This window comes from Lonchura striata, chromosome 35, assembly GCF_046129695.1.
Source record: "Lonchura striata isolate bLonStr1 chromosome 35, bLonStr1.mat, whole genome shotgun sequence".
Classification (NCBI taxonomy): Eukaryota; Metazoa; Chordata; class Aves; order Passeriformes; family Estrildidae; genus Lonchura; species Lonchura striata.
The window spans coordinates 392,729-419,117 of NC_134637.1; the positions used below are offsets into that span (position 1 = coordinate 392,729).

The 26,389-nt window shown below is 51.9% G+C and overlaps 1 protein-coding gene across 4 annotated transcripts; it reads right to left on the minus strand.

Annotated features, from left to right (window-relative positions):
- Positions 1 to 593: 593 nt before the first annotated feature.
- On the minus strand, positions 594 to 21,438 carry TAOK2 (TAO kinase 2). Of its 4 annotated transcripts, none has more exons than XM_077789569.1 (13): positions 21,318 to 21,438; positions 20,898 to 21,051; positions 19,326 to 19,397; positions 19,133 to 19,234; positions 16,928 to 16,973; positions 15,589 to 15,685; positions 14,081 to 14,194; positions 13,896 to 13,987; positions 12,572 to 12,668; positions 9,806 to 9,887; positions 8,325 to 8,405; positions 3,717 to 3,854; positions 594 to 906 (listed from the first exon to the last, which is right to left on the minus strand). In XM_077789569.1, exons 2-13 carry the CDS (start codon positions 21,036 to 21,038, stop codon positions 796 to 798), a joined length of 1,173 nt encoding a protein of 390 aa, XP_077645695.1. In that variant the 5' UTR covers positions 21,039 to 21,051; positions 21,318 to 21,438; the 3' UTR covers positions 594 to 795. The 4 variants fall into 4 exon arrangements, with proteins under 4 accessions (XP_077645695.1, XP_077645694.1, XP_077645696.1 ...); XM_077789568.1 differs by having other exon boundaries at positions 3,693 to 3,854; XM_077789570.1 differs by lacking the exon at positions 3,717 to 3,854.
- Positions 21,439 to 26,389: the final 4,951 nt, after the last annotated feature.

Genomic DNA, 26,389 nt, shown 5'->3' on the forward strand with positions numbered 1-26,389 from the left:
GCGCGCCTAGAGAAGGCGGAGCCAATCAGAGCGCGCCTAGCGACGCTGTAGCCAATCAGAGCTCTCATATGAGAGCCCAGCCAATGGGAGCACGCCGAGCAACGCCGCAGCCAATCAGAGCCCACCTACCGACGCTTCATCCAATTGGAGCACGCCTAGCAACGCGGCGGCCAATCAGAACCCTCCTAACAACGCCCCCGCCAATCAGAGCACGCCTAGCAACGCCGAAGCCAATCAGAACACTCCGAGCAACGCCGCAGCCAATCAGAACACGCCTAGCAACGCCGCAGCCAATCAGAACACGCCCAGCAACGCCGCAGCCAATCAGAAACCTCCTAGCAACGCCGCAGCCAATCAGAACACGCCTAGCAAAGCTTCCGCCAATCAGAACACGCCTAGCAACGCCGCGGCCAATCAGCGCCGCCCCCCACCCATGGCAACGCGGAATTGGCGCGCGATTAATGCAAATGAGGCCGATTATTGATGATTAGCGGGTTAATTAATGAGGGCGGGGCTAATTAACGAGGCCCCGCCCCCTCTCCCATTGATTAACCCCAATTAATTGCCCGTAATTAACGCGAGTCAGCACAAAGTGGGCGGAGCCAATGACGTCACCAGCGTCCTGTTTATTGGTCACGCCGCTAATGAGCGCAATTAATTTTTCCTTTTAATTGAATTGTTGCGTTTAAAGTGAAAAATTTGAGGTTTTTTCCCGCGTTTTTGGGTTTTTTTTTCACCCGAAGGGAAACCCCAAAATTTGGGGTGAAATCCGCCGGTTTTGGGGGCTCCCCGGATTCAGAAATTTGGGAATTTTGGGGCTCCTCCCCCCGCCCAAAGCGGGGCCCAGGCGAGCTCCGGGAATTTCGGGATTTTTCCAGAACGTTCCGCCCGCGGCCGCTCCGGAACCTGGGGAGAGAGGCCCAAAATTCACCCAAAAACCCCAAAATTCACCCAAAAAAATCCCAAAATTCACCCCAAAAACACCCCCAAAAAATCCCAAAATTCACCCCAAAAACACCCCCAAAAAATCACAAAATTCACCCCAAAAACACCCCCCAAAAAATCCCAAAATTCACCCCAAAAAACCCCAAAATTCATCCCAAAAACACCCCCCAAAAATTCCCAAAATTCACCCCAAAAACACCCCCAAAAAATCCCAAAATTCACCCCAAAAACACCCCCAAAAAATCCCAAAATTCACCCCAAAAACACCCCCAAAAAAATCCCAAAATTCACCCCAAAAATCCCAAATTCACCCCAAAATATCCCCAAATTCACCCAAAATTCACCCCAAAAAAATCCCCAAATTCATCCAAAAACCCCAAAATTCACCCCAAAAAAGCCCCAAAAAAATCCCAAAATTCACCCAAAAGCTCCAAAAAATCCCAAAATTCACCCAAAAAATCCCAAAATTCACCCAAAAAAAGCCCCAAAACCCACAAAATTCACCCAAAAAAAGCCCCCAAAAATACCAAAATTCACCCCAAAAAACCCCAAAATTCATCGCAAAAACCCCAAAAATCCCAAAATTCACCCAAAAATTTGCCAAAATTCACCCCAAAAAATCAAATTCCACAAAATACCAACAAAAAAACCCAAAAATCCAACAAAAAATTCTCAAAATTTCCAAAAAACTGAAAAATTAGGAAAAAAAATTAAAATTCACCCAAAAAAGTCCCAACCCCCCAAAGTTCACCCCAAATCCAACAAAAACCCCCCAAAATTCCATTTTCTGTCCCAAATTTTCTATTTTTAACTCTCCAAAAATTATATATTCCCCAAAAGACTCCATTCCCCCCAAAATTCCATTTTTATCCCCGAAATTTTTATTTTTCCCGCAAAATTTCAATTCCCCCACCAAAATTTCCATTTTTTTTGAAAATTTCTTTTTTTCCCAAAAATTCAAGTTTTTCCCCCAAAAATTGTTTTCCCGCCCCGAAATGACCCCAAAACCCCCCAGGAAAAACGAGAAAATTGGGATGTTTTAAATAATTATATTTTAAATAAAATTAACTCCAAAGAAAACGACAACGAAAGAAAATTCCCAAAAAAACGAAAATTCCAACCAAAAAAAAAAAAAATTAAAAAATTGAAAAAAAAAATTTAATTAATGGAAAAAATGGAAAAAAAAAAAAAAATGACCCAAAACCGCCACCCCCCCCCCAAAAAATGGAATTTTGGGGACCCCCGTGGGAAAATAAATAGGGAAAAAAAAGGGGGGACCCCAAAATTTTTGGGAAAATCCAAAAAAATTTGGGAAAATCCCAAATTTGGTGGGGCCCAAACTCCCAATTTGGCTTTTTTGGGAGGTTTTGACCCCAAATTTGGGGGTTTGAGCCCAAATTCGCCTCCAAATTTGGGATTTTTGGTTGTTTTGACCTCAAAACCTCTCCCAAATTTTGGGGATTTTTGGTTTTTCTGGAGGTTTTGACCCTAAATTTGGGGGTTTCACCCAAAAACCTCCCCAAAATTTAGGGATTTTCATGGTTTTTAGGGGGGTTTTAACCCTAAATTTCAGCTTTTCACCCCAAAACCTCCCAAAATGTTGGGAATTTTTGGTTTTTCTGGAAGTTTTAACCTTAAATTTGGGGTTCTGACCCCAAAACCTCCCCAAAATTTTGGGGATTTTTGGTTTTTCGGGAGGTTTTCACCCTAAATTTCAGCTTTTCACCTCAAAACCTCCCCCAAATTTAGGGATTTTTATGTTTTTTAGGAGGGTTTTAACCGTAAATTTTGGGTTTTCACCACAAAAACTCCTGCAAAATTTGATATTTTTGGTTTTTCTGGAAGTTTTGACCTTAAATTTTAGGTTTTGACCCAAAAACCTCCTGCAAAATTTGGTATTTTTGGTTTTCCTGGAGGTTTTGACCCCATATTTGGGGTTTTCACCCCAAAACCTCCCCAAAATTTGATATTTTTGGTTTTACTGGAGGTTTTGACCCTAAATTTGGGGTTTTCACCCCAAAACCTCCCCAAAATTTGATATTTTTGGTTTTATGGAGGTTTTGACCCTGAATTTGGGGTTTTCACCCCAAAACCTCCCCAAAATTTGATATTTTTGGTTTTTAGGCGGGTTTTAACCCTGAATTTCAGCTTTTCATGCCAAAACCTCCCCCAAATTTAGGGATTTTTGGTTTTACTGAAGGTTGTGACCCTATATTTGGGGTTTTCACCTCAAAACCTCCCGCAAAATTTGATATTTTTGGTTTTCCTGCAGGTTTTAACCCTAAATTCGGGCTTTTCACCCCAAAACCTCCCCAAAATTTGATATTTTTGGTTTTATGGAGGTTTTGACCCTAAATTTGGGGTTTTCACCCCAAAACCTCCCCAAAATTTGATATTTTTGGTTTTTAGGGGGGGTTTTAACCCTGAATTTCAGCTTTTCACCCCAAAACCTCCCCAAAATTTGATATTTTTGGTTTTCCTGGAGGTTTTGACCCTAAATTTGGGCTTTTCACCCCAAAACCTCCCCAAATTTCGGGGATTTTTTTTGGGGGGGGTCTCCCCGTAGTGTCCATCCGCCCCTCCCCCCACCCCCATCACCTCCAGGGCCTCCTGGGGGGGGGTGGGGGAGGGGCGCCCCGAATTTGGGGTCCCTTTTTGGGGGGCGGGGGGAGGGGCCGGGGGGCGGGGCGGGGGATGCGGCTGGGGGGGGGAGGGCCGGCGGCCGGGCGGGGAAAACGGGCAAAAACCTCCAAAAACGGCGGTGCAAAAACCTCCAAAAATGGCGGCGCCACGCCCTCAGGAAAGCATCGGCGGCGCCCCAAAAGCGCCGCGGCCAGCGATGGCCGCCGCCGCCCCGGCAGCGTTTCTGGGGGACGGGCAGGCGGCTCCTGAAGCGCATCTTGTTGGTCCTGGGGAAGAAGGCGAAGAGGCCGCGCTCGGACGCCAGCCCCAGGCGGGAGAAGGCGCGGAACAGCGGCGGCGGCAGCCCCAGCAGCGCCCGCAGCCACCAGCGGTGCGCGCGGCCGCCGCGGCACAGCTCGCCCAGCACGTAGAGGGGCACGAAGAGCCACGGCGAGAGCCAGAGCTGCGCCGCCAGCACGGCGGCCGGCGCGTAGCGGCGGCGCGCGCCCAGCGCCGAGATGGCCGCCGCGCCCAAAATGGCCGCCGGCCACGAGGGCGAGCACGAGGAGGACGGGGGCCACCAGTGATGGCGGAAGGGGAGGAAGGCGTGCGCCAGCGCCAGCCCGGCGGCGCCGCACTCCAGGGCGGGGAGGAAGGAGAGAAAACGGCGTTTTTGAGCCCAAAAAGCGGCCGGGAGGAGGAGGAGGAGGAGGAGGAGGGAGGGGTGGAGGGCGGTGAGGAAGGCCAGCAGGGAGAAGAGGAGGGGGGGGAGGAGGGAGGGGGTGGGGAGGGGGGTTTTGGCGCGGCGAGGGGTGGGTGGGGGGTAAAAGGGTGGGGGGAGGGGGGAGGTGGGGGTTTTGGGGGAAAAATTGGGGGTTTTGGGGGGAAAAATGGAGGTTTGGGGGGGGGAAATGGAGGGGGACAAGATGGCGGCTTGGGGGGGGAAAGGGAGGTTTGAGGGAGGATTTGGGGCTGGGGGTGGTAAAATGGTGATTTTTGATGGGGGGTTTGGGTCTGGGGGGGATGAAACGGGGTTTTGAGAGGGAAAAGTGGAGTTTTGTGGGGGTAAAAGGGGGTTTTGGGGGGAAAAGTCGGGATTTTGGGACAAGGAAAGGGTTTGGGGATGGGACAAAATGGCGGCCGGGGGGGGAAAAGGGAAGTTTGGGGGAAGATTTGGGGCTGGGGGTGGTAAAATGGCGTTTTTTGATGGGGGGTTTGGGTCTGGGGGGGATAAAACGGGGTTTTGAGAGGGAAAAGTGGAGTTCTGTGGGGGTAAAAGGGGGTTTTGGGGGGAAAAGTCGGGATTTTGGGACAAGGAAAGGGTGTGGGGGGAGGACAAAATGGCGGCCGGGGGGGGTGGGGGGGGCACAGAGGGGGGAGCGGGGTTTGGGGAGGGGAAATTTGGGTCTGGCGGGGATGAATTTGGGGTTTTTTGGGGTGGAATTGTGTTTTTTTGGGGTGGAATTGTGGTTTCGGGGGGTAAATTTGGGTCAAAAAAAGGTAAATCGGTGTTTTGGGGGGGGGAAGCGGGTGGAGACAAAATGGCGGCCTGAGGGGAAGGCGGGGGGGAAATGGCGGAGGAGGGGGGCGAGGGAGGGGTTTGGGTGGAAAAAAGGGGATTTTGGGGGCAGGGAATGAGGGTTTGGGTGGAAAAAAGGGGATTTGGGGAGGGGGGTTGGGGGTTTGGGGGGGACAAGATGGCGGCCTGAGGGGGCAAGATGGCGGAAATGGCGTCGTCCTGAGGAGAGAAAATGGGGAAAAATGAGGCGAAAATGGGAAAAAATGGGAAAATGAGGGGAAATGGGGGAAAAGAGGGGAAAAGAAGGAAAAATGAGGGGAAAATGGGAAAAAAATTGGGGGGAATGCGGAAAAAAATGGGGGGAAAAGGGGAAAAAATGGGGGGAAATGAGGGGAAAATGGGAAAAATGGAAGAAAATGGGAAAAATGAGGGGGAAATGGGAAAAAATGGGGGAAATGGGGAAAAACGAGGGGAAATGAGGGGGAAAATGGGAAAAAATGGGGGAAATGAGGAAAAATGAGGAGAAAAAGGGAAAAAATGTGGGGAAATGAAAGAAAAATGGGGGAAAATGGGGAAAAAGAGGAAGAAATGAGAAAAAATGTGGGAAAATGGGGAAAATGAGGGGAAAATGGGAAAAATGAGGGGAAAATGGGGGCAAATGGGAAAAATGGGGAAAGGGAAAATGGGAATTAGGAGGGAAAACTGAGAACTCAGGAAAAAGATAAGGAATCAGGAATATCGGAAAAAATAAGATTAAAACAGCACCAAGGGGAAAAAATGGCACCGTTTGTGAGGGAAAAAAAGCTAAAAATGTATTTTTTGAGAGAAAAATGCAAAAGTGGGGAAAAAGTGGTGTTTGTGGGAGAAAAAAGAGAATAAATAGGTATTTTTTGAAGAAAAAGTGACCAAAAATAGAGAAAGGATTAATTTTGTGATGAGAAAAGGGATAAAAATGTGTTTTTTGAGGGAAGAACAGCAAAACATGGGAAAAAGGTGAAGTTTGTGAGATAAAAAGGGTAAGATACAATTTAAAGGGAATTTTAGAACAAATGTCAAGGTTTTTGAGGAAAAACTGGAAATTAAAAATGGAATTAAATTCCCTGAGAAGTTTTTGGGGGCCCTGAGGGGATTTTTGGGAGGAGGAAGGGGAAGGGCGAGCCCAAATCCACTCAAAATTCTCCCAAATTCCCCCCAAATCCCTGAAAATTCCCTCAAATCCTCCCAAATCCCTGAAATTTCCCAAAATCCCTGAAAATTCCTCCCAAATTACCGAATTTTCCCAAAATTCAAAAAAATTCCCAAATTTTCCCTAAAATTCAGCCAAACCCCCCCAAAATTCAGCCCCAAATTCCCAAATATTCCCCAAATACCTCAAATATTCCCAGATTTTCCCAAAATTCTCTGATTTCCCCCCCAAATTCCCCAAAAACTCCCAAAATTCCCAAAAATTCTCCCCAAATCCCTGAATATTCCCCCCAATTCCTAAATTTGCCCAAAATTCCCAAATATTCCCCGAATTCCTAAAAATCCCCCAAAATTCCCAACTCCCTGAAATTTCCCCCAAAATTCCCAAATTTTCCCCAAATTCCCCCAGAATTCGCCTTAAAAGTCCCGCAAAATTCCCCAAAACTCCCAAATTTTCCCCAAATTTCCCCCAAATTCCCCTTAAAACTCCCACAAAATTCCCCTCAAATCCCCAAATTTTCCCAAAATTCCCAAATTTTCCCCAAATTCCCCCCAAATTTGCCTTAAAATTCCCGCAAAATTCCCCTAAATTCCCAAATTTACACCAAAATTCCCAAATTTTCCCCAAATTCGCCTTAAAATTCCCAAAAAATTCCCCTCAAATCCCCAATTTTTCCCAAAAATTCTCCAAATTTTTCCCCCCAAGTTTTTTTCCCAAAATCCCCGTTTTCTCCCCCAAATTCCCGAATTCCGGCCTCACCTGCGGGGGGCTCCCGGGGGGCCCCTCCCCCCCCTCGGCGTCCTCGGGGTCCCCCGGGCTGGGGGGGGCACTGGAGCCACTGGGAGAACTGGGCGGGGTGGGGGAGGGGCTGGGGGGGGCCTGGGGGGGACACGGGGGTCAGACTGGGGGAACTGGGACAAACTGGGACGGACTGGGAGGGACTGGGAGGGACTGGGAGGGGATTGGGGGGGACTGGGAGGGGATTGGGGGGGACTGGGAGGGACTGGGAGGGAACTGGGACAAACTGGGAGGGACTGGGGGGGACTGGGATGGACTGGGAGGGACTGGGAGGGACTGGGAGGGACTGGGAGGGAACTGGGAGGGACTGGGAGGGACTGGGAGGGAACTGGGAGGGAACTGGGAGGGACTGGGAGGGACTGGGAGGGAACTGGGAGGGACTGGGATGGACTGGGAGAGACTGGGAGGGAACTGGGAGGGACTGGGAGGGACTGGGAGGGAACTGGGAGGGAACTGGGAGGGACTGGGATAGAATGGGATGGACTGGGAGGGATTGGGGGGGACTGGGAGGGACTGGGAGGGACTGGGAGGGACTGGGATGGACTGGGAGGAAGTGGGAGGGAACTGGGAGGGAACTGGGACAAACTGGGAGGGGACTGGGAGGGACTGGGAGGGAACTGGCACCAACAACTGGAACCCCCCCAGTCCGTCCTGGTTTATACTGGTTTCTACTGGTTTCTACACTCGGTTATACTGGCTTCTATACTGGTTTATACTGATTTATACTGGTCTATACTGGTTTTTATGGGTCTATAGTGATCTATACTGGTTTCTATACTGGTTTCTACCGATCTATACTGGTCTATATTGGCTCATACTGGTTTCTACAGGTCTGTACTGGTTTATGCTAGTCTATACTGGCCTATACTGGTCTATACTGGTTTCTATACCAGTCTATACAGATCTACATGGGTTGGTACTTGTCTGTACTGGTTTATACTGGTTTCTATACTGGTCTAGGCTAGTCCATACTGGTTTCTATACCAGTCTATACTAATTTATACTGGTCTATACTGCTTTACACTGATCTATACTGTTTTACACTGGTCTATACTGGTTTCTATACCCTTCTATACTGGTCCAAACTGGTCTATACTGGGTTTATACTGGTCTATACTGGTTTATACTGGTCTACGCTGGTTCCTATACTCGTCTATGTTAGTTTATACCGGTCTATACTGGTTCATACTGGTCTATACCAGTTCCTGTACTAGTTTATACTGGTCTATACTGGTTTGTACTGGTCTCACTCACCTCCTCCCTGGCGGCCATTTTGGTTCTGCGCAGCAGCTCCGGGACCACCCCCGGGGGGCGCTGCTGAGCCAGGAAAGGGTGCTGGGAACGAGGGGGAGATCAGCCAAAACAGCCCCAATTCACCCCAAAATGCACCCCAAAACAGCCCCAATTCACCCCAAAATTCACCCCAAAATTCACCCCAAAACAGCCCCAAAACAGCCCCAATTCAGCCCAAAATGCACCCCAAAATGCACCCCAAAACAGCCCCAATTCACCCCAAAATGCACCCCAAAACAGCCCCAATTCACCCCAAAATTCACCCCAAAATTCACCCCAAAACAGCCCCAAAACAGCCCCAATTCAGCCCAAAATGCACCCCAAAATGCACCCCAAAACAGCCCCAATTCACCCCAAAATGCACCCCAAAACAGCCCCAATTCAGCCCAAATTCACCCCAAAATTCACCCCAAAACAGCCCCAATTCAGCCCAAAATTCACCCCAAAACAGCCCCAATTCTCCCCAAAATGCACCCCAAAACAGCCCCAAAACAGCCCAAAATTCACCCCAAAATGCACCCCAAAACAGCCCAAATTCACCCCAAAATGCACCCCAAAACAGCCCAAATTCACCCCAAAATGCACCCCAAAACAGCCCCAAAACAGCCCCAATTCAGCCCAAAATTCACCCCAAAATGCACCCCAAAACAGCCCCAATTCACCCCAAAATGCACCCCAAAACAGCCCCAATTCACCCCAAAATTCACCCCAAAACAGCCCAAATTCAGCCCAAAATTCACCCCAAAACAGCCCCAAAACAGCCCCAATTCTCCCCAAAATGCACCCCAAAACAGCCCCAAAACAGCCCCAATTCAGCCCAAAATTCATGCCAAAACAGCCCAAATTCACCCCAAAATGTACCCCAAAACAGCCCCAATTCACCCCAAAATGTACCCCAAACAGCCCAAATTCACCCCAAAATGTACCCCAAAACAGCCCAAAATTCACCCCAAAACAGCCCCAATTCATCCCAAAACAGCCCCAATTCACCCCAAAATTCACCCCAAAATTCACCCCAAAATCAGCCAAAAATAGCCCAAAATTCACCCCAAATCAGCCCCAATTCACCCCAAAATTCACCTGAAAATCAGCCAAAAATATCCCAAAATTCACCCCAAAATATCCCAAAATTCACCCCAATGTTTACTCCAAAATAGCCAAAATTTACCCAAAAATATCTCAAAATTTACCCCCACATATCCCAAAATCTGCCAAAATACCCAAAATTCACCCAAAAATTGCCAAACGCCCAAAATTCACCCCAAAAATCAACTGAAAATATCCCAAAATCAGGCAAGGCAGCCAAAATTCACCCCAAAAATCACCCTAAAAATCAGCCAAAATACCCAAAAATATCCCGAAATCGGCCAAACAGCTCCAAAAAATCCCAAAATTGGCCAAAAATCCCCAAATTGGCCAAAATAACCCAAAATTCCCCAAACCTGCAGCAGCTCCCGGGCTTGGGGCCGATCCTGCGGAAGCTTCCGGAGACACCGAGAGACGAAATCCCGAAATTCCTCCGACCTGGGGGGACCCAAAATGTGGGGCTGGACCCCAAAATGTGGGGATGGGACCCCAAAATGTGGGGCTGGGACCCCAAAATGTGGGGCTGGGACCCCAAAATGTGGGGATGGGACCCAAAATGTGGGGCAGGACCCCAAAATGTGGGGCAGGAATCCCAAAATGTGGGGCTGGGACCCCAAAATGTGGGGCTGGACCCCAAAATGTGGGGATGGGACCCCAAAATGTGGGGCTGGAATCCCAAAATGTGGGGATGGGACCCCAAAATGTGGGGCTGGGACCCCAAAATGTGGGGCAGGACCCCAAAATGTGGGACTGGGACCCCAAAATGTGGGGATGGGACTCCAAAATGTGGGGCAGGACCCAAAATGTGGGGCTGGGACCCAAAATGTGGGACTGGGACCCCAAAATGTGGGACTGGGACCCCAAAATGTGGGGCTGGACCCCAAAATGTGGGGCTGGAATCCCAAAATGTGGGGATGGGACCCAAAATGTGGGGATGGGACCCCAAAATGTGGGGCAGGACCCCAAAATGTGGGGCTGGATCCCAAAATGTGGGGATGGGACCCAAAATGTGGGGCTGGACCCCAAAATGTGGGGATGGGACCCCAAAATGTGGGGATGGACCCCAAAATGTGGGGCAGGACCCAAAATGTGGGGATGGGACCCAAAATGTGGGGCAGGAATCCCAAAATGTGGGGATGGGACCCAAAATGTGGGGATGGGACCCCAAAATGTGGGGCTGGACCCCAAAATGTGGGGATGGGACCCCAAAATGTGGGGCTGGGACCCCAAAATGTGGGGCTGGGACCCAAAATGTGGGGCTGGACCCCAAAATGTGGGGCTGGGACCCAAAATGTGGGGATGGGACCCCAAAATGTGGGGCTGGACCCAAAATGTGGGGCTGGAATCCCAAAATGTGGGGATGGGACCCCAAAATGTGGGGCTGGGACCCCAAAATGTGGGGCTGGAATCCCAAAATGTGGGGCAGGACCCCAAAATGTGGGGCAGGAATCCCAAAATGTGGGGCTGGGACCCCGAATGTGGGGCTGGGACCCCAAAATGTGGGGCTGGGACCCCAAAATGTGGGACTGGGACCCCAAAATGTGGGGCAGGACCCCAAAATGTGGGGCTGGAATCCCAAAACGTGGGGCTGGATCCCAAAATGTGGGGCTGGACCCCAAAATGTGGGGCTGGACCCCAAAATGTGGGGCAGGACCCCAAATGTGGGGATGGGACCCCAAAATGTGGGGCTGGGACCCAAAATGTGGGGCTGGGACCCCAAAATGTGGGGATGGGACCCAAAATGTGGGGATGGGACCCCAAAATGTGGGGATGGGACCCAAAATGTGGGGCTGGGACCCAAAATGTGGGGCTGGGACCCCAAAATGTGGGGCAGGACCCCAAAATGTGGGGATGGGACCCAAAATGTGGGACTGGGACCCCAAAATGTGGGGATGGACCCCAAAATGTGGGGCTGGACCCCAAAATGTGGGGCTGGGACCCCAAATGTGGGGATGGGACCCCAAAATGTGGGGCTGGGACCCAAAATGTGGGGCTGGGACCCCAAATGTGGGGCTGGACCCAAAATGTGGGACTGGGACCCCAAATGTGGGGTTCATCTATGGGGCAGATCTATGGGTCAGACAGGATCTATAGGATCAATCCATGGGTCAGGGGGATCTATAAGATCAATCTATAGGATCAATCCATAGCTCAGATGGATCTATAGGATAAACTTATAGGTCAGATCTATGGGGCAGGGGATCTGCGGGTCAGATCTATGGGGCAGACAGATCTATAGGATCAATCCACGGGTCAGACAGGATCTATAGGGTCAATCCCCGGCTCAGGGGGCTCTATAGGATGGATCTATAGGATGAATCCATAGGTCAGGGGGCTCTATAGGATGGATCTATAGGATGAATCCATAGGTCCGGGGGCTCTATAGGATGGATCTCTAGGATGAATCCATAGGTCTGGGAGCTCTATAGGATGAATCCATAGGTCCGGGGGCTCTATGGGTTCGATCTCTAGGATGAATCCATAGGTCCGGGGGCTCTATAGGATGGATCTCTAGGATGAATCCATAGGTCCCGGGGCTCTATAGGCTGGATCTATAGGATGGATCCATAGGTCCGGGGGCTCTATAGGTTCGATCTATAGGATGGATCCATAGGTCCGGGGGCTCTATAGGATCGATCCCCGGGTCCGGGGGCCCTATAGTTTCAATCTATAGGATGAATCCATAGGTCCGGGGGCTCTATAGGCTGGATCTATAGGATGGATCCATAGGTCCGGGGGCTCTATAGGATTGATCTCCGGGTCCGGGGGCTCTATAGGTTCGATCTATAGGATGGATCCATAGGTCCGGGGGCTCTATAGGATTGATCTCCGGGTCCGGGGGCTCTATAGGTTCGATCTATAGGATGGATCCATAGGTCCGGGGGCTCTATAGGATCGATCCCCGGGTCCGGGGGCTCTATAGGTTCGATCTATAGGATGGATCCCCGGGTCCGGGGGCTCTATAGGTTCGATCTATAGGATGAATCCATAGGTCCGGGGGCTCTATAGTTTCGATCTATAGGATGAATCCATAGGTGCGGGGGCTCTATAGGATGGATCCATAGGTCAGGGGGCCCTATAGGTTCGATCTATAGGATGAATCCATAGGTGCGGGCACTGACCAGGCCGGCGGGTGCCGCAGCGCGGGCGGCTCCCTCTGCGCGATGTGGTACAGGGCGCTCATGGCGTTCAGCTGGAACAGCGGCGGCCTGCGCTCAGCTGGGGGAGCCAAAAACCCAAATCAGCCCAAAATGTGTCCCGGAAACCCCAAATCAGCCCAAAAACCCAAATCAGCCCAAAATCCAGTCTCAAAAAACCCAAATCAGCCCAAAATCCATCCCAAAAAACCCAAATCAGCCCAAAATTCAGTCCCAAAAACCCCAAATCAGCCCAAAAACCCAAATCAGCCCAAAATCCAGTCCCAAAAAACCCAAATCAGCCCAAAATTCAGTCCCGGAAATCCCAAATCAGCCCAAAAACCCAAATCAGCCCAAAATCCAGTCTCAAAAAACCCAAATTCAGCCCAAAATTCAGTCCCAAAAAACCCAAATCAGCCCAAAATCCATCCCAAAAACCCAAATCAGCCCAAAAACCCAAATCAGCCCAAAATCCAGTCCCAAAAAACCCAAATCAGCCCAAAAACCCAAATCAGCCCAAAATCCAGTCCTGGAAACCCCAAATCAGCCAAAAATCCATCCCAAAAACCCAAATCAGCCCAAAATTCAGTCCCAAAAACCCCAAATCAGCCAAAAACACCCAAATCAGCCCAAAATTCAGTCCCAAAAAACCCAAATCAGCCCAAAATGTGTCCCGGAAACCCCAAATCAGCCCAAAAACCCAAATCAGCCCAAAATTCAGTCCCGAAAATCCCAAAATTCAGTCCCAAAAACCCAAATCAGCCCAAAATTCAGTCCCAAAAAACCCAAATCAGCCCAAAATTCAGTCCCAAAAAACCCAAATCAGCCAAAAACCCAAATCAGCCCAAAATTCAGTCCCAAAAAACCCAAATCAGCCCAAAAACCCAAATCAGCCCAAAATCCATCCCAAAAAACCCAAATCAGCCCAAAATTCAGTCCTGGAAACCCCAAATCAGCCCAAAAACCCAAATCAGCCCAAAATTCAGTCCCAAAAAACCCAAATCAGCCCAAAATTCAGTCCCGAAAATCCCAAAATTCTGTCCTTAAAAACCCCAAATCAGCCCAAAATTCAGTCCTGGAAACCCCAAATTCAGCCCAAAATCCCCAAAACCTCCCCAAAATCACCCAAAAATCTCCAAAATTCCCCAAATCCCCAACCCCGCTCACCCAGCTCGATGCAGGTGATGCCTGCTGACCACACACACCCCAAAACCCCCCAAAATCCCCAAAATTCCCCCAAATCCACCCAAAATCCCCAAAATTCCCCAAAATCCACCCAAAATTCCCCAAATTCCCCAACCCCGCTCACCCAGCTCGATGCAGGTGATGCCCGCTGACCAGACGTCGGCCCGGCCGTCGTAGCGCCCCTCGTCCATGGCCAGGATCACCTCGGGGGCCATCCTGGGGGGCCGGGGGTCAGCCCGGGGCCCTCCCCCACCCCGCCCCGGCCCCTCCCCCGCCCCGGCCCTCCCCCACCCCGCCCCTCCCCCTCACCAGTACGGGGTCCCCACCAAGGACTTGGCCGGGGTGGCCACGGCGGCCGAGCCGAAGTCGCCCAGCTTGACCAGCCCGGGCGCCCGCAGGAGGATGTTGCCGGCCTTGACGTCCCTGCGGGGGAGGGGCAGGGGGAGGGGCAGGGAGGAGGGGGAGGGGCAGGGGGAGGGGCGGGGGGGAGGGGGAGGGGGGAGGGTCAGGGGGAGGGGGAGTGGGGAGGGGGAGGGTCAGTGGGGAGGGGGAGGGTCAGTGGGGAGGGGGAGGGTCAGTGGGGAGGGGCGGGGGGAGGGTCAGTGGGGAGGGGGAGGGGGGAGGAGGGAGGGGGAGGGGCAGGGGGCAGGGGGAGGGTCAGTGGGGAGGGGGAGGGGCAGGGGGCAGGTCAGTGGGGAGGGGCAGGGGGGAGGGGGAGTGGGGAAGGGGAGGGTCAGTGGGGCAGGATTCCCCATCTATGGGGCAAGATCCATGGGGCAGGAATTCAGGATCTGTGGGGCAGGAATTTGGGATCTGTGGGGCAGGAATTCGGGATCTATGGGGCAGGATCTCAGGATCTATGGGGCAGGAATTCGGGATCTGTGGGGCAGGGTTCAGGATCCATGGGGCAGGAATTCGGGATCTATGGGGCAGGAATTCGGGACCTATGGGGCAGGAATTCGGGATCTATGGGGCAGGAATTCGGGATCTATGGGGCAGGAATTCGGGATCTGTGGGGCAGGGTTCAGGATCCATGGGGCAGGAATTCGGGATCTATGGGGCAGGAATTCGGGACCTATGGGGCAGGAATTCGGGATCTGTGGGGCAGGAATTCGGGATCTATGGGGCAGGAATTCGGGATCTGTGGGGCAGGGTTCAGGATCCATGGGGCAGGAATTCGGGATCTATGGGGCAGGAATTCGGGACCTATGGGGCAGGAATTCGGGATCTGTGGGGCAGGAATTCAGGATCTGTGGGGCAGGATCTCGGGATCTATGGGGCAGCCCCACCTGTGGATCACCCCCTGGCTGTGCAGGATCTGTGGGGCAGGAATTTGGGATCTGTGGGGCAGGATCTCGGGATCTGTGGGGCAGGATCTCGGGATCTATGGGGCAGGATCTCAGGATCTGTGGGGCAGGATCTCGGGATCTGTGGGGCAGCCCCACCTGTGGATCACCCCCTGGCTGTGCAGGATCTGTGGGGCAGGAATTCGGGATCTATGGGGCAGGAATTCGGGATCTATGGGGCAGGAATTTGGGATCTATGGGGCAGCCCCACCTGTGGATCACCCCCTGGCTGTGCAGGATCTGTGGGGCAGGAATTCGGGATCTATGGGGCAGGAATTCGGGATCTGTGGGGCAGGAATTCGGGATCTGTGGGGCAGGATCTCGGGATCTGTGGGGCAGCCCCACCTGTGGATCACCCCCTGGCTGTGCAGGATCTATGGGGCAGGAATTCGGGATCTATGGGGCAGGAATTCGGGATCTATGGGGCAGGAATTCGGGATCTATGGGGCAGGATCTGTGGGGCAGCCCCACCTGTGGATCACCCCCTGGCTGTGCAGGTAGCCCAGGCCCTGCAGGGCCCCCTCGGTGATGGCTCCGATCTCCTCCTCCCGCAGCGGCTCCTGGTGCGCTTGGGGGGCACCAAAAATTACCCCAAAACACCCCAAAAATAACCGAAAATATCCCCAAAAATTACCCCAAAACACCCCAAAATTACCCCAAAACATTCCCCAAACATCCCCAAAAATTACCCCAAAACACCCCAAAAATAACCCCAAACATCCCCAAAAATTACCCCAAAACACCCCAAAAATAACCCCAAAACATCCCCAAAAATTACCCCAAAACACCCAAAATTACCCCAAAACAGCCCCAAAATATCCCCAAAAATTACCCCAAAACACCCCAAAATTACCCCAAACATCCCCAAAAATTACCCCAAAACACCCCAAAATTACCCCAAAACAGCCCCGAAATATCCCCCAAACATCCCCAAAAATTACCCCAAAACACCCCAAAAATAACCCCAAAATATCCCCCAAACATCCCCAAAAATTACCCCAAAACACCCCAAAATTACCCCAAACATCCCCAAAAATTACCCCAAAACAGCCCAAAATTACCCCAAAACATCCCCAAAAATAACCCCAAAACATCCCCAAAAATAACCCCAAAACACCCCAAAAATAACCCCAAAACATCCCCAAAAATTACCCCAAAACACCCCAAAATATCCCCCAAAACATTCCCAAAAATTACCCCAAAACACCCCAAAACATTCCCCAAACATCCCCAAAAATTACCCCAAAACACCCCAAAAATAACCCCAAAATATCCCCAAAAATTACCCCAAAACACCCAAAATTCCCCAAAAATATCCCTGAAAACATCGCCCAAAATATTCCCAAAACATCCCCAAAATATCCCTGAAAACATCCCCTAAAATACCCCTAATTATTCCCCAAATATCCCCAAAATTTCCCTAAAATTTCCTCAAAACATCCCCCAAATATCCCTTTAAACACCCCAAAAATATCCCCGAAACATCCCCAAAATACTCCAAAAATTCACACAAAAATCTCCCAAATTATCCCCCAAAATTCATCCAAAACGTTCCCCAAAATCACCCTGAATCATCCCCAATAACATCCCAAAATTCTTCCTAAATCCCCCAAATTATCCCCAAAAAATACCCCAAAATTCCCCTTAAATCCCCCCAAAATTCCCTCTAAATCCCCCCCAAAATTCCCCTTTAGATCCCAAAAAAAGACCTAAAATTCCCGAAAGCCTCCAAAATACCCCAAAATTCCCAAAAAACTCCCCAAAATTTCCAAAAACCCCCAAATTTGCCCAAACTGCCCCAAATTCTCACCTTCCAGCAGGTCCAGGGCTGATCCCACACAGAACTCCATGGCCAGCTGGGGGAGGGGCAGGTTGGGGACCCCAAAAATCCCCCAAAATTATCCCAAAATTCCCCCCAAAATCCCAAAAATTCCCCCCAAAATTATCCCAAAAAATCCCCCCAAAATCCCAAAAATTTCCCCCAAAATTATCCCAAAAAATCCCCCCAAAATCCAAAAAAATTCCCCCAAAATTATCCTAAAAATACCCCCCAAAATCCCAAAATTTCCCCCAAAATTATCCCAAAAAACCCCCATATCCCCGACTCATTATCCCAAAATTATCCCAAAAAATCCCCCCAAAATCCCAAAAATTTCCCCCAAAATTATCCCAAAATATCCCCCAAATCCCCGACTCATTATCCCAAAATTCCCCCCAAAATCCCAAAAAATTCCCCCAAAATTATCCCCCAAATCCCCGACTCATTATCCCAAAATTCCCCCCAAAATCCCAAAAATTCCCCCCAAAATTATCCCAAAATATCCCCCAAATCCCCGACTCATTATCCCAAAATTCCCCCCAAAATCCCAAAAATTCCCCCCAAAATTATCCCAAAATATCCCCCAAATCCCCGACTCATTATCCCAAAATTCCCCCCAAAATCCCAAAAATTCCCCCCAAAATTATCCCAAAAAATCCCCCAAATCCCCAACTCATTATCCCAAAATTCCCCCCAAAATCCAAAAAAATTCCCCCAAAATTATCCTAAAAATACCCCCCAAAATCCCAAAATTTCCCCCAAAATTATCCCAAAAAACCCCCCATATCCCCGACTCATTATCCCAAAATTATCCCAAAAAATCCCCCCAAAATCCCAAAAATTTCCCCCAAAATTATCCCAAAAAACCCCCCAAATCCCCGACTCATTATCCCAAAATTCCCCCCAAAATCCCAAAAAATTCCCCCAAAATTATCCTAAAAATACCCCCCAAAATCCCGAAATTGCCCCCAAAATTACCCTAAAACCCCATAAAATCATCCCAAAATCTCCCAAATTCCCAAAAATTCCCCCAAAATTATCCTAAAAATTACTCAAAATTCCCCCCAAATTATCCTGAAATCAACCCCCAAATCCCAAAATTATCCTAAAAATCCCCCCAAATCCCCTAAAAATCCCCCAAAATTACCCAAAAATCCCTTTATATCCCAGAAAAATTACCCAAACCCCAAAAATTCCACCCAAAATCCCAATTTAAAGCCCCCAAAGCCCTGTGGGACCCCTCCCCAAATTGGGGGACCCCTCCCCAAATTTGGGGGGCTCACCCAGGTCTTGTTTTAGCACCTCTGAACCCCCAAAATCCCCCCCAAAAATGATTAAAAAATCCCCAAAAAATCCCAAAAACCCCCAAAATTCCCCCAAACCCCTCTGGGACCCCTCCCCAAATTGGGGGACCCCTCCCCAAATTCGGGGTGCTCACCCAGGTCGTGTTTTACCACCTCTGAACCCCCAAAAACCCCCCAAAATCCCTATAATATCCCCCTAAAAAAACCCAAAAATCCCCCCAAAAATCCCAATTTAAAGCCCCCAAAGCCCTGTGGGACCCCTCCCCAAATTTGGGGGACCCCTCCCCAAATTCGGGGGGCTCACCCAGGCCGTGTTTTAGCACCTCTGAACCCCCAAAAACCCCCCAAAAATCCAAAATCCCCCCAAAACCCCAAAAATCCCCATTTAAAGGCCCCAAACCCCTCTGGGACCCCTCCCCAAATTCGGGGGGCTCACCCAGGTCTTGTTTTACCACCTCTGAACCCCAAAAATCCCCCCCAAAAATGATTTTAAAAATCCCCAAAACCCCCAAAATTCCCCCAAAGCCCTGTGGGACCCCTCCCCAAATTTGGGGGACCCCTCCCCAAATTTGGGGGGCTCACCCAGGTCTTGTTTTACCACCTCTGAACCCCCAAAATCCCCCCCAAAAATGATTTAAAAATCCCAAAAAAATCCCAAAATCTCCCCAAATTCCCCCAAACCCATGTGGGACCCCTCCCCAAATTTGGGGGACCCCTCCCCAAATTCGGGGGGCTCACCCAGGTCGTGTTTTAGCACCTCTGAACCCCAAAAATCCCTATCAAATATAATAAAAAAATCCCCAAAAAATCCCAAAAACCCCCAAAATTCCCCCAAACCCAATGGGACCCCTCCCCAAATTGGGGGACCCCTCCCCAAATTCGGGGGGCTCACCCAGGCCGTGTTCTCCCTCAGGTAGCACCCCCTGAACCCCACGGTGTTGGGGTGCCGGAGCCGCTGCAGCACCTTCACCTCCCTCACGATGTCCTGCCACTTCTTTGGGGCAAAACCGGCACATTTTGGGATTTTTGGGGATTTTTTGGTGATTTTTTTGGAATTTTTTTGGGGGGATTTTGGGGGGTCTCACCTCGCTGGAGGCTCGACCCCGGTAGGACATTTTCTTGATGGCCACCAACTCCTGGGAGCGCAGGTCACGGGCCTGGGGGATTTTTGAGGATTTTTGGGAATTTTGGGGGGAAATTGGGGGATTTTTGGGATTTTAGGGGAATTTGAGGGGGACTTTGGGGGGATTTTTGGGGGATTTGAAAAGATTTTGGAGAGATTTGGGGATTTTTTGGTTGGGGATTTTGGGGGGATTTTTGGGATTTTGGGGGGATTTGGGGATTTTGGGAAGATTTGAGGGGGAGTTTGGGGAGGTTTTTGGGGGATTTTTGGGATTTGAAAGGATTTTGGAGAGATTTGGGGATATTTTGGGGGGTGGATTTTGGGGGATTTGAGGGGATTTTGGAGGATTTGAGGGGATTTTGGGGATTAGAATGGATTTTGGGGGGATTTGGAAGGATTTTGGGGATTTGAAAGGATTTTTGAGAGATTTGGGGATTTTTTTGGGGGTTTTTGGGGGATTTGAGGGGATTTTGGAGAGATTTGAGGGGATTTTGGGGAGATTTGAGGGGATTTTGGGGAGATTTGAGGGGATTTGGGGGGAGTTTTGGGATTTTGGGGGAATTTGAGGGGGACTTTGGTGGGATTTTTGGGGGATTTTGGGGATTTGAAGGGATTTTGGAGAGATATGGGGATTTTTTTGGGGAGGATTTTGGGAGATTAGAGGGGATTTTGGAGAGATTTGGGGATTTTTGGGGAGGATTTTGAGGGAATTTGAGGGGATTTTGGGGAGATTTGGAGGGATTTTGGGGATTTGAAAGGATTTTGGAGAGATTTGGGGATTTTGGGGGGATTTGAGGGGGACTTTGGGGGGATTTTTCGAGAATTTTAAAGGATTTTGAAGAGATTTGGGTTTTTTTTTTTTGAGAGGATTTTGGGGGAATTTGGGGTTTTGGGGGGATTTGAAGGGAAGTTTGGGGGATTTGAGGGGGAATTTGGGGGGATTTGGGGGATTTTGGGGTGGATTTTGGGTATTTCATGTAATTTTGGGGGGATTTGAGGGGAGTTTTGGGAATTTTTGGGGGATGTCATGGTGGATTCAGGTGATTTTGGGTAGATTTTGGGGAATTGAGGGGATTTTGGGGGGTTTCTGGGTGGATTTGGAGGATTTGAGGGGATTTTTGGGTGGATTTGGTGGATTTTGGAAGATTTGAGGGGAGTTTTGGGAATTTTCGGGGGATTTCATGGTGGATTTCAGGGGTTTTGGGGTGGCTTTTGGGGGATTTGAGGTGGATTTGGTGGATTTTGGGGTGGATTTGTAAGATTTTGGGGGATTTCAGAGGATTTTGGGATATATTTTGGCATTTATGGCCTTTTGGGTGGATTTTGAAGCACTTTACACCATTCTGGACCAATTTTGGCGCATTCAGGATCAATTTGCGGCATTTCAGAGCATTTAAATTCAATTTTCACCACATTTTAAACGGATTTTACAGGGGTCGGGCTCTTCCGGGTGAACCCTGAGGCGTTTTATTGGATTTTGGGGCTGTTTTAGCACCAATTTCAGGCGGAAATTTGGATTTTTTCCTTCACTCACACTGAAAACAGCCCCGAAACTTCCGTGCCCGATCTCCCGCAGCTCCCCAAAAACCTTCTCGGGGTCATCTTTGAGGAATAATTCCGCAATTTCGGGGTCCCGGAGGTTCCCAGGTCGGCTTGGGGGACGAGGAGCCGGCATGGCAAGGGTGAAACTGAGGGGGAAAAGCACCAAAATCCACCTTAAATCCCATTTTTTACCCCTAAATTCACCCCCACACCCACCCCTACCCCCCAAACCATCACCGCTCCCTCAGGATTTCCCCGCAAATTCTCATTAGCGACCCGCAAAGTCATCCAAGCGACCCCAAAGCGCACGAGGGAGCCCAAAAAGCCCCAAAATTCCCTCAGGACCCCAAATCCCCAAATCCCCAAATCCCCAAATCCCCAAATCCCCCTCAGGCCGCCCCCCCCCCCTCACCGGCGGCTCCGGCGGGCGCTGAGGGAGCCCCGGGCCGCCCCCCCCCGGCCGCTGCAGCTCCGGGGGGGGGCTCCGCTCTTCCCCCGACGCCTCCCGGAGGTGGGCGTGCCTCAGAAGTCCCAAAATCGCCGAATTTCACCTCAAAAAAGCGGCGGGGAATGAGGCGGGGGGGGGGAACCCCCCCGGTGCCGCCTCAGCGCCCCGGGCAAGATGGCGCCGGCGGGAGGGGCGGGAAGCGGCGGCGCATGCGCGGTGACGTCAGTGAAGGCGAGGAAAGTCCGGGCGCGCCAGGAGTTGGGCGGGATGAACCAGCCAATCAGCGGAAAGGGCGGGAAAAAAGGCGTAAAGGGATTGGTTGGGAGGGGTAAAGAGGGCGGGAAGGAAGGAAGAGCGGGATTGGTGAAGATAGGAAGAGGGCGGGGCGATGAGGGGAGAGTCGGGATGTGATTGGTTGGGAGGGGAGGAGGAAAAGGCGGGAACACGGGGAGGGGAAGCAAGATGGCGGCGGTGGGGTCTGGGGGGGGGGAGGAAGCGCCTCAGTGACGTCACTGCCCCGCCTCCAAATTTGGGAATTTTTGGGCGGGAATTTGGGAATTTTTGGAGGAGAGTTTGAGGAGTTTTTATGGGAATTTCGGGGGATTTTAACAGGAAATCTTGGGAGAATTTGGGGAATTATTAAGGGGGATTTTGGAGGGATTTGGGAATTTTTTTGATGGGAATTTGAGGAATTTTTGGGAGAATTTTGGGGGATTTTTAAGGGGAATTTGGGGATTTTTGGATTAATTTTTGGGGGGGATTTGGGATTTTTACAGAATATTTTGGGAGAATTTGGGGATTTTTAGCGGGAATTTTGGGGAGAATTTGGAGAATTTTTGGGGATGTTTGATGGGAATTTGGGGAGGGATTTTTGAGGGGAATTCAGGGAGTTTTAAGTGGGAATTTCGGGAGAATTTGGGGAATTTTGGAGGGATTTGGGAATTTTTTGATGGGAATTTGAGGGATTTTGGGGGATTTTTAGGGGCAGTTTGGGGAATTTTTGGGGGGGGATTTTGGGGGAGAATTTGGGGAATTTTGAGAGGAATTCCGGAGAGAAAATCGGGAATTTTCAGAGGGAAATCTGGGGAAATTTTGTGGGGATTTTGGGAATTTTGGGGTAAATTTTGGGAGATTTTTAGGGGGAATTTTGGGTGGATTTGGGGTAATTTTAGGCTCGGGATTTGAGGAGTTTTTTGGGGGAATTTGGGTTTTTTTTGGGAATTTGAGGTCAGGATTTGTTGGGTTTTTTTTTTTTTTTTCAGGAATTTTGGGGTTGGGCTTTGGGATTTTTTGGGATTTTGGGATTTTTTTGGGGGGGATTTTTGGGATCTCAACCACACCCGGCGCTTTCACCACTTCTTTATTCGCTCCAAAACCGCCCGAAATCGCCCCAAAATTCCAGAAGGTCCCAGAAAATTCCAGAAGGTCCCGAAAATTCCAGCGAGGTCCCCAAATCTGGGGGGGAATCCCCCATGACATCATTGTCACCCGGGGTGTCCCCAAGGTCCCAAAATTGTCCCCAAAATCATTTTTGGGGTCCTCCAGGTCACGTTTGGGTTCCCAAAAATCTCTTTTGGGGTCTTCAAGGTCCTTTTTTGGGTCCCCAAAATCATTTTTGGTGACCTCAAAATCCCAAAATTGTCCCCAAGGTTTTTTTTGGGGTCTTCAAGGTCCTTTTGGGGTCCCCAAATTGCTCCAGGTGTCCTCAAGGTCCCAAAATTGTCCCCAAGGTCCTTTTTGGGTCCCCAAAATTGTCCCCAGGGTTCTTTTTGGCGTCCCAAAGGTCACAAAAATTGTCCCCAAAATCATTTTTGGTGTCCCCAGGGTCTTTTTTGGGGTCTTCAAGGTCCTTTTTTGGGTCCCCAAAATCATTTTTGGTGACCCCAAGGTCCCAGAATTGTCCCCAAGCTCCTTTTGGGGTCCCCAAAGTTGTCCCCAAGGTCTTTTTTGGTGTCCCCAAGGTCCTTTTTGGTGTCCCCAAGATCCCAAAAATTGTCCCCGAGGTCTTTTTTGGTGTCCCCAAGGTCCTTTTTGGGGTCCTCAGGGTCCTTTTAGAGTCCCCAAATCCTCTCGGGTGTCCCCAAAATTGGCCCCAGGGTCATTTTTGGTGTCCCCCAAATCATTTTTGGTGTCCCCAGGGTCATTTTTGGGGTCTTCAAGGTCATTTTGGTGTCCCCAAGATCCCGAAATTGTCCCCAAGGTCATTTTTGGGTCCCCAAAATCACTTTTGAGTCTGGTGACGTCACCGCCCGTTCTGATGACGTCACCACCCTCTTCAATGACGTCACCGCCCTCTGTGACATCACCACCCATTCTGATGATGTCACTGCCCGTTGACATGAGGTCACCGCCCTCTTCAGTGACGTCATCACCCTCCATGACGTCACCGCTCGCTCCCATGATGTCACTGCCCTCCTCCATGACGTCATCACCCTCCTCCATGACGTCACCCTCATCCTCAATGACGTCACCTCCTGTTCCCATGACATCATCACCCTCATCCTCCATGACGTCACCTCCCTCCTCCATGACGTAATCACCCTCCATTCCCATGACGTCACACTCCTCCTCCATGACGTCACCAGCCATTCCCATGACGTCATCCCCATCCTCCATGATGCCATCCTCCTCCGTGACATCACCCTCCTCATCCGTGACGTCACCCTCATCCTCCATGACGTCACCCTCATCCTCCATGACGTCACCGCCCGTTCCCATGACGTCACTGCCCATCCTGCACGACGTCATCCGCCTCCATGACGTCACCCTCCGCCTCAATGACGTCATCTCCATCCTCCATGCCACCCTCCTCATCCGTGATGTCACCGTCATCCTCCATGACGTCATCCCCATCCTCCATGACGTCACCCTCATCCTCCATGACGTCACCGCCCGTTCCCATGACGTCACTGCCCATCCTGCACGACGTCATCCGCCTCCATGACGTCACCCTCCGCCTCGATGACGTCATCTCCATCCTCCATGATGTCACCCTCTGCCTCCATGACATCACCCTCATCCTCCATGACGTCATCCCCATCCTCCATAACGTCACCCTCCATTCCCATGACGTCACCACCCGTCCTCCATGACGTCATCCGCCTCCATGACGTCACCCTCCGCCTCAATGACGTCACCCTCATCCTCCATGACGCCATCCCCATCCTCCATGACGTCATCCCCATCCTCCATGACGTCACCGCCCGTTCCCATGACGTCACTGCCCGTCCTCCATGACATCACCCTCATCCTCCATGACGCCATCCCCATCCCCCATGACGTCATCCCCATCCTCCATGACGTCACCCTCATCCCCCGTGCCGTCACCGTCGCTCCCGGTGCCGTCACCCTCGCTCCCGGTGCCGTCACCCTCGCTCCCGGTGCCGTCACCGTCGCTCCCGGTGCCGCCGGGCCCCAGCAGGGGGTCCCAGGCCGCCCCCCGGCCCAGCCCGAGCCCCGCGGCGGCGCCGGGGCAGATCTCCCCCAGCAGGGCCCGCGCCAGCTCGCCGGGCTGCCGCGCCGCCCGCGCCAGCCGCGCCAGCTCCGCGCCCACGGCGGGCGCCGCGCCCGCCGCCAGCGCGCCCCGCGCCGCCCGCCGCGCCAGCGGCGCGCAGCCCCAGCGCTCCGCCAGCCGCCACAGCCGCGCCGGCTCACCCGGCACCGCCGCCGCCACCCACTCCTCGAAGGGCTCCACCAGAAAGCGCCGCGCCAGCGCCAGCGCCGCGCCCGCCGCCCGCGCCGCCGCCCGCAGCCCGGGGCAGCCGCCCGGCCGGCAGCCGTGCAGGAAATGCAGCAGCAGCAGCAGCGGGCGGCGGGGGCAGCGGCGCAGCGTCACCCGCGCCCGGCCGCCCTCCAGGAAGGGACCCCCCAGCAGCGCCGCCAGCGCCGGCGAGCCGCGGGACAGCGCCGCGCGCCAGGCGGGCACGGCCGGCGGCGAGTCCGGCACCAGCCACACGTCCCGCGGGCACCGGCGGTACCGGCAGCCCGGCCCGGGAGAGCCCGGGGGGATTTGGGGTGTGCGGGGGGGGTTTGGGGAGGTTTGGGGAGGGTTTGGAGACACCTGGAGGGGGTTTGGGGACATCTCAGGGAGGTTTGGGGAGGTTTGGGGGGGATTTGGGGAGATTTGGGGGGGGTTTGGGGAGGTTTGGGAGGGGTCTGGGGAGGTTTTGGGAGGGTTTGGGGACACCTGAAGGGGGTTTGGGGATGTTTGGGGAGGGTTTGGGGAGGTTCGGGGGGGATTTGGGGAGATTTGGGGGGGGTTTGGGGACATCTCAGGGAGGTTTGGGGAGGTTTTTGGTGAGTCCGGCACCAGCCACACATCCTGCGGGCACCGGCGGTACCGGCAGCCCGGCCCAGGAGACCCCGGGGGGATTTGGGGTGTTTGGGGGGGGTTTGGGGAGGTTTGGGGAGGGTTTGGGGAGGTTTCAGGGGTGTTTGAGGAGATTTGGGGAGGGTTTGGGGAGGTTTGGGGGGGATCTGGGGATGTTTGGGAGGGGTTTGGGGAGGTTTGGGGAGGGTTTGGGGACACCTGGAAGGGGTTTGGGGACATCTCAGGGAGGTTTGCGGAGGTTTGGGGGGGATTTGGGGAGGTTTGGGGGGGATTTGGGGACACCGGGAGGGGATTTGGGGACACCTGGAGGGGGTTTCGGGATGTTTGGGGAGGGTTTGGGGACACCTGGAGGGGGTTTGGGGAGGTTTGGGGGGGATTTGGGGAGGTTTGGGGGGGCTTTGGGAACAGCTGGGGGGGATTTGAAGACATCTCAGGGAGGTTTGGGGAGGTCTCAGGGAGGTTTGGGGACACCTGGAGGGGATCTGGGGACATTTGGGGGGGATTTGGGGAGGTTTCAGGGAGGCTTGGGGACGTTTGGGGGGGGTTTGGTGACACCTGGAGGGGTTTTGGGGACATTTCAGGGAGGTTTGGGGACATTTGGGGACATTTTTGGGACGTCTGGGGACAGGAACTGGAGGTTTGGGACACCTGGAGGGGATTTGGGGACACCTGGGGGGGGTTTGGGGACATTGGGGACACCTGGGGA

Excerpts from the sequence above, each read along its gene's own strand:
- TAOK2 (XM_077789568.1), bottom strand. The coding sequence starts at position 21,038 with ATGCCGGCTCCTCGTCCCCCAAGCCGACCTGGGAACCTCCGGGACCCC. Across the intron at positions 9,888-12,571 it reads CTGCGGCACCCGCCGGCCTG|GTCGGAGGAATTTCGGGATT; the intron begins GTCAGTGCCCGC and ends GGGTCCCCCCAG. Across the intron at positions 907-3,692 it reads TTGCACCGCCGTTTTTGGAG|GTTCCGGAGCGGCCGCGGGC; the intron begins GTTTTTGCCCGT and ends CTCTCTCCCCAG.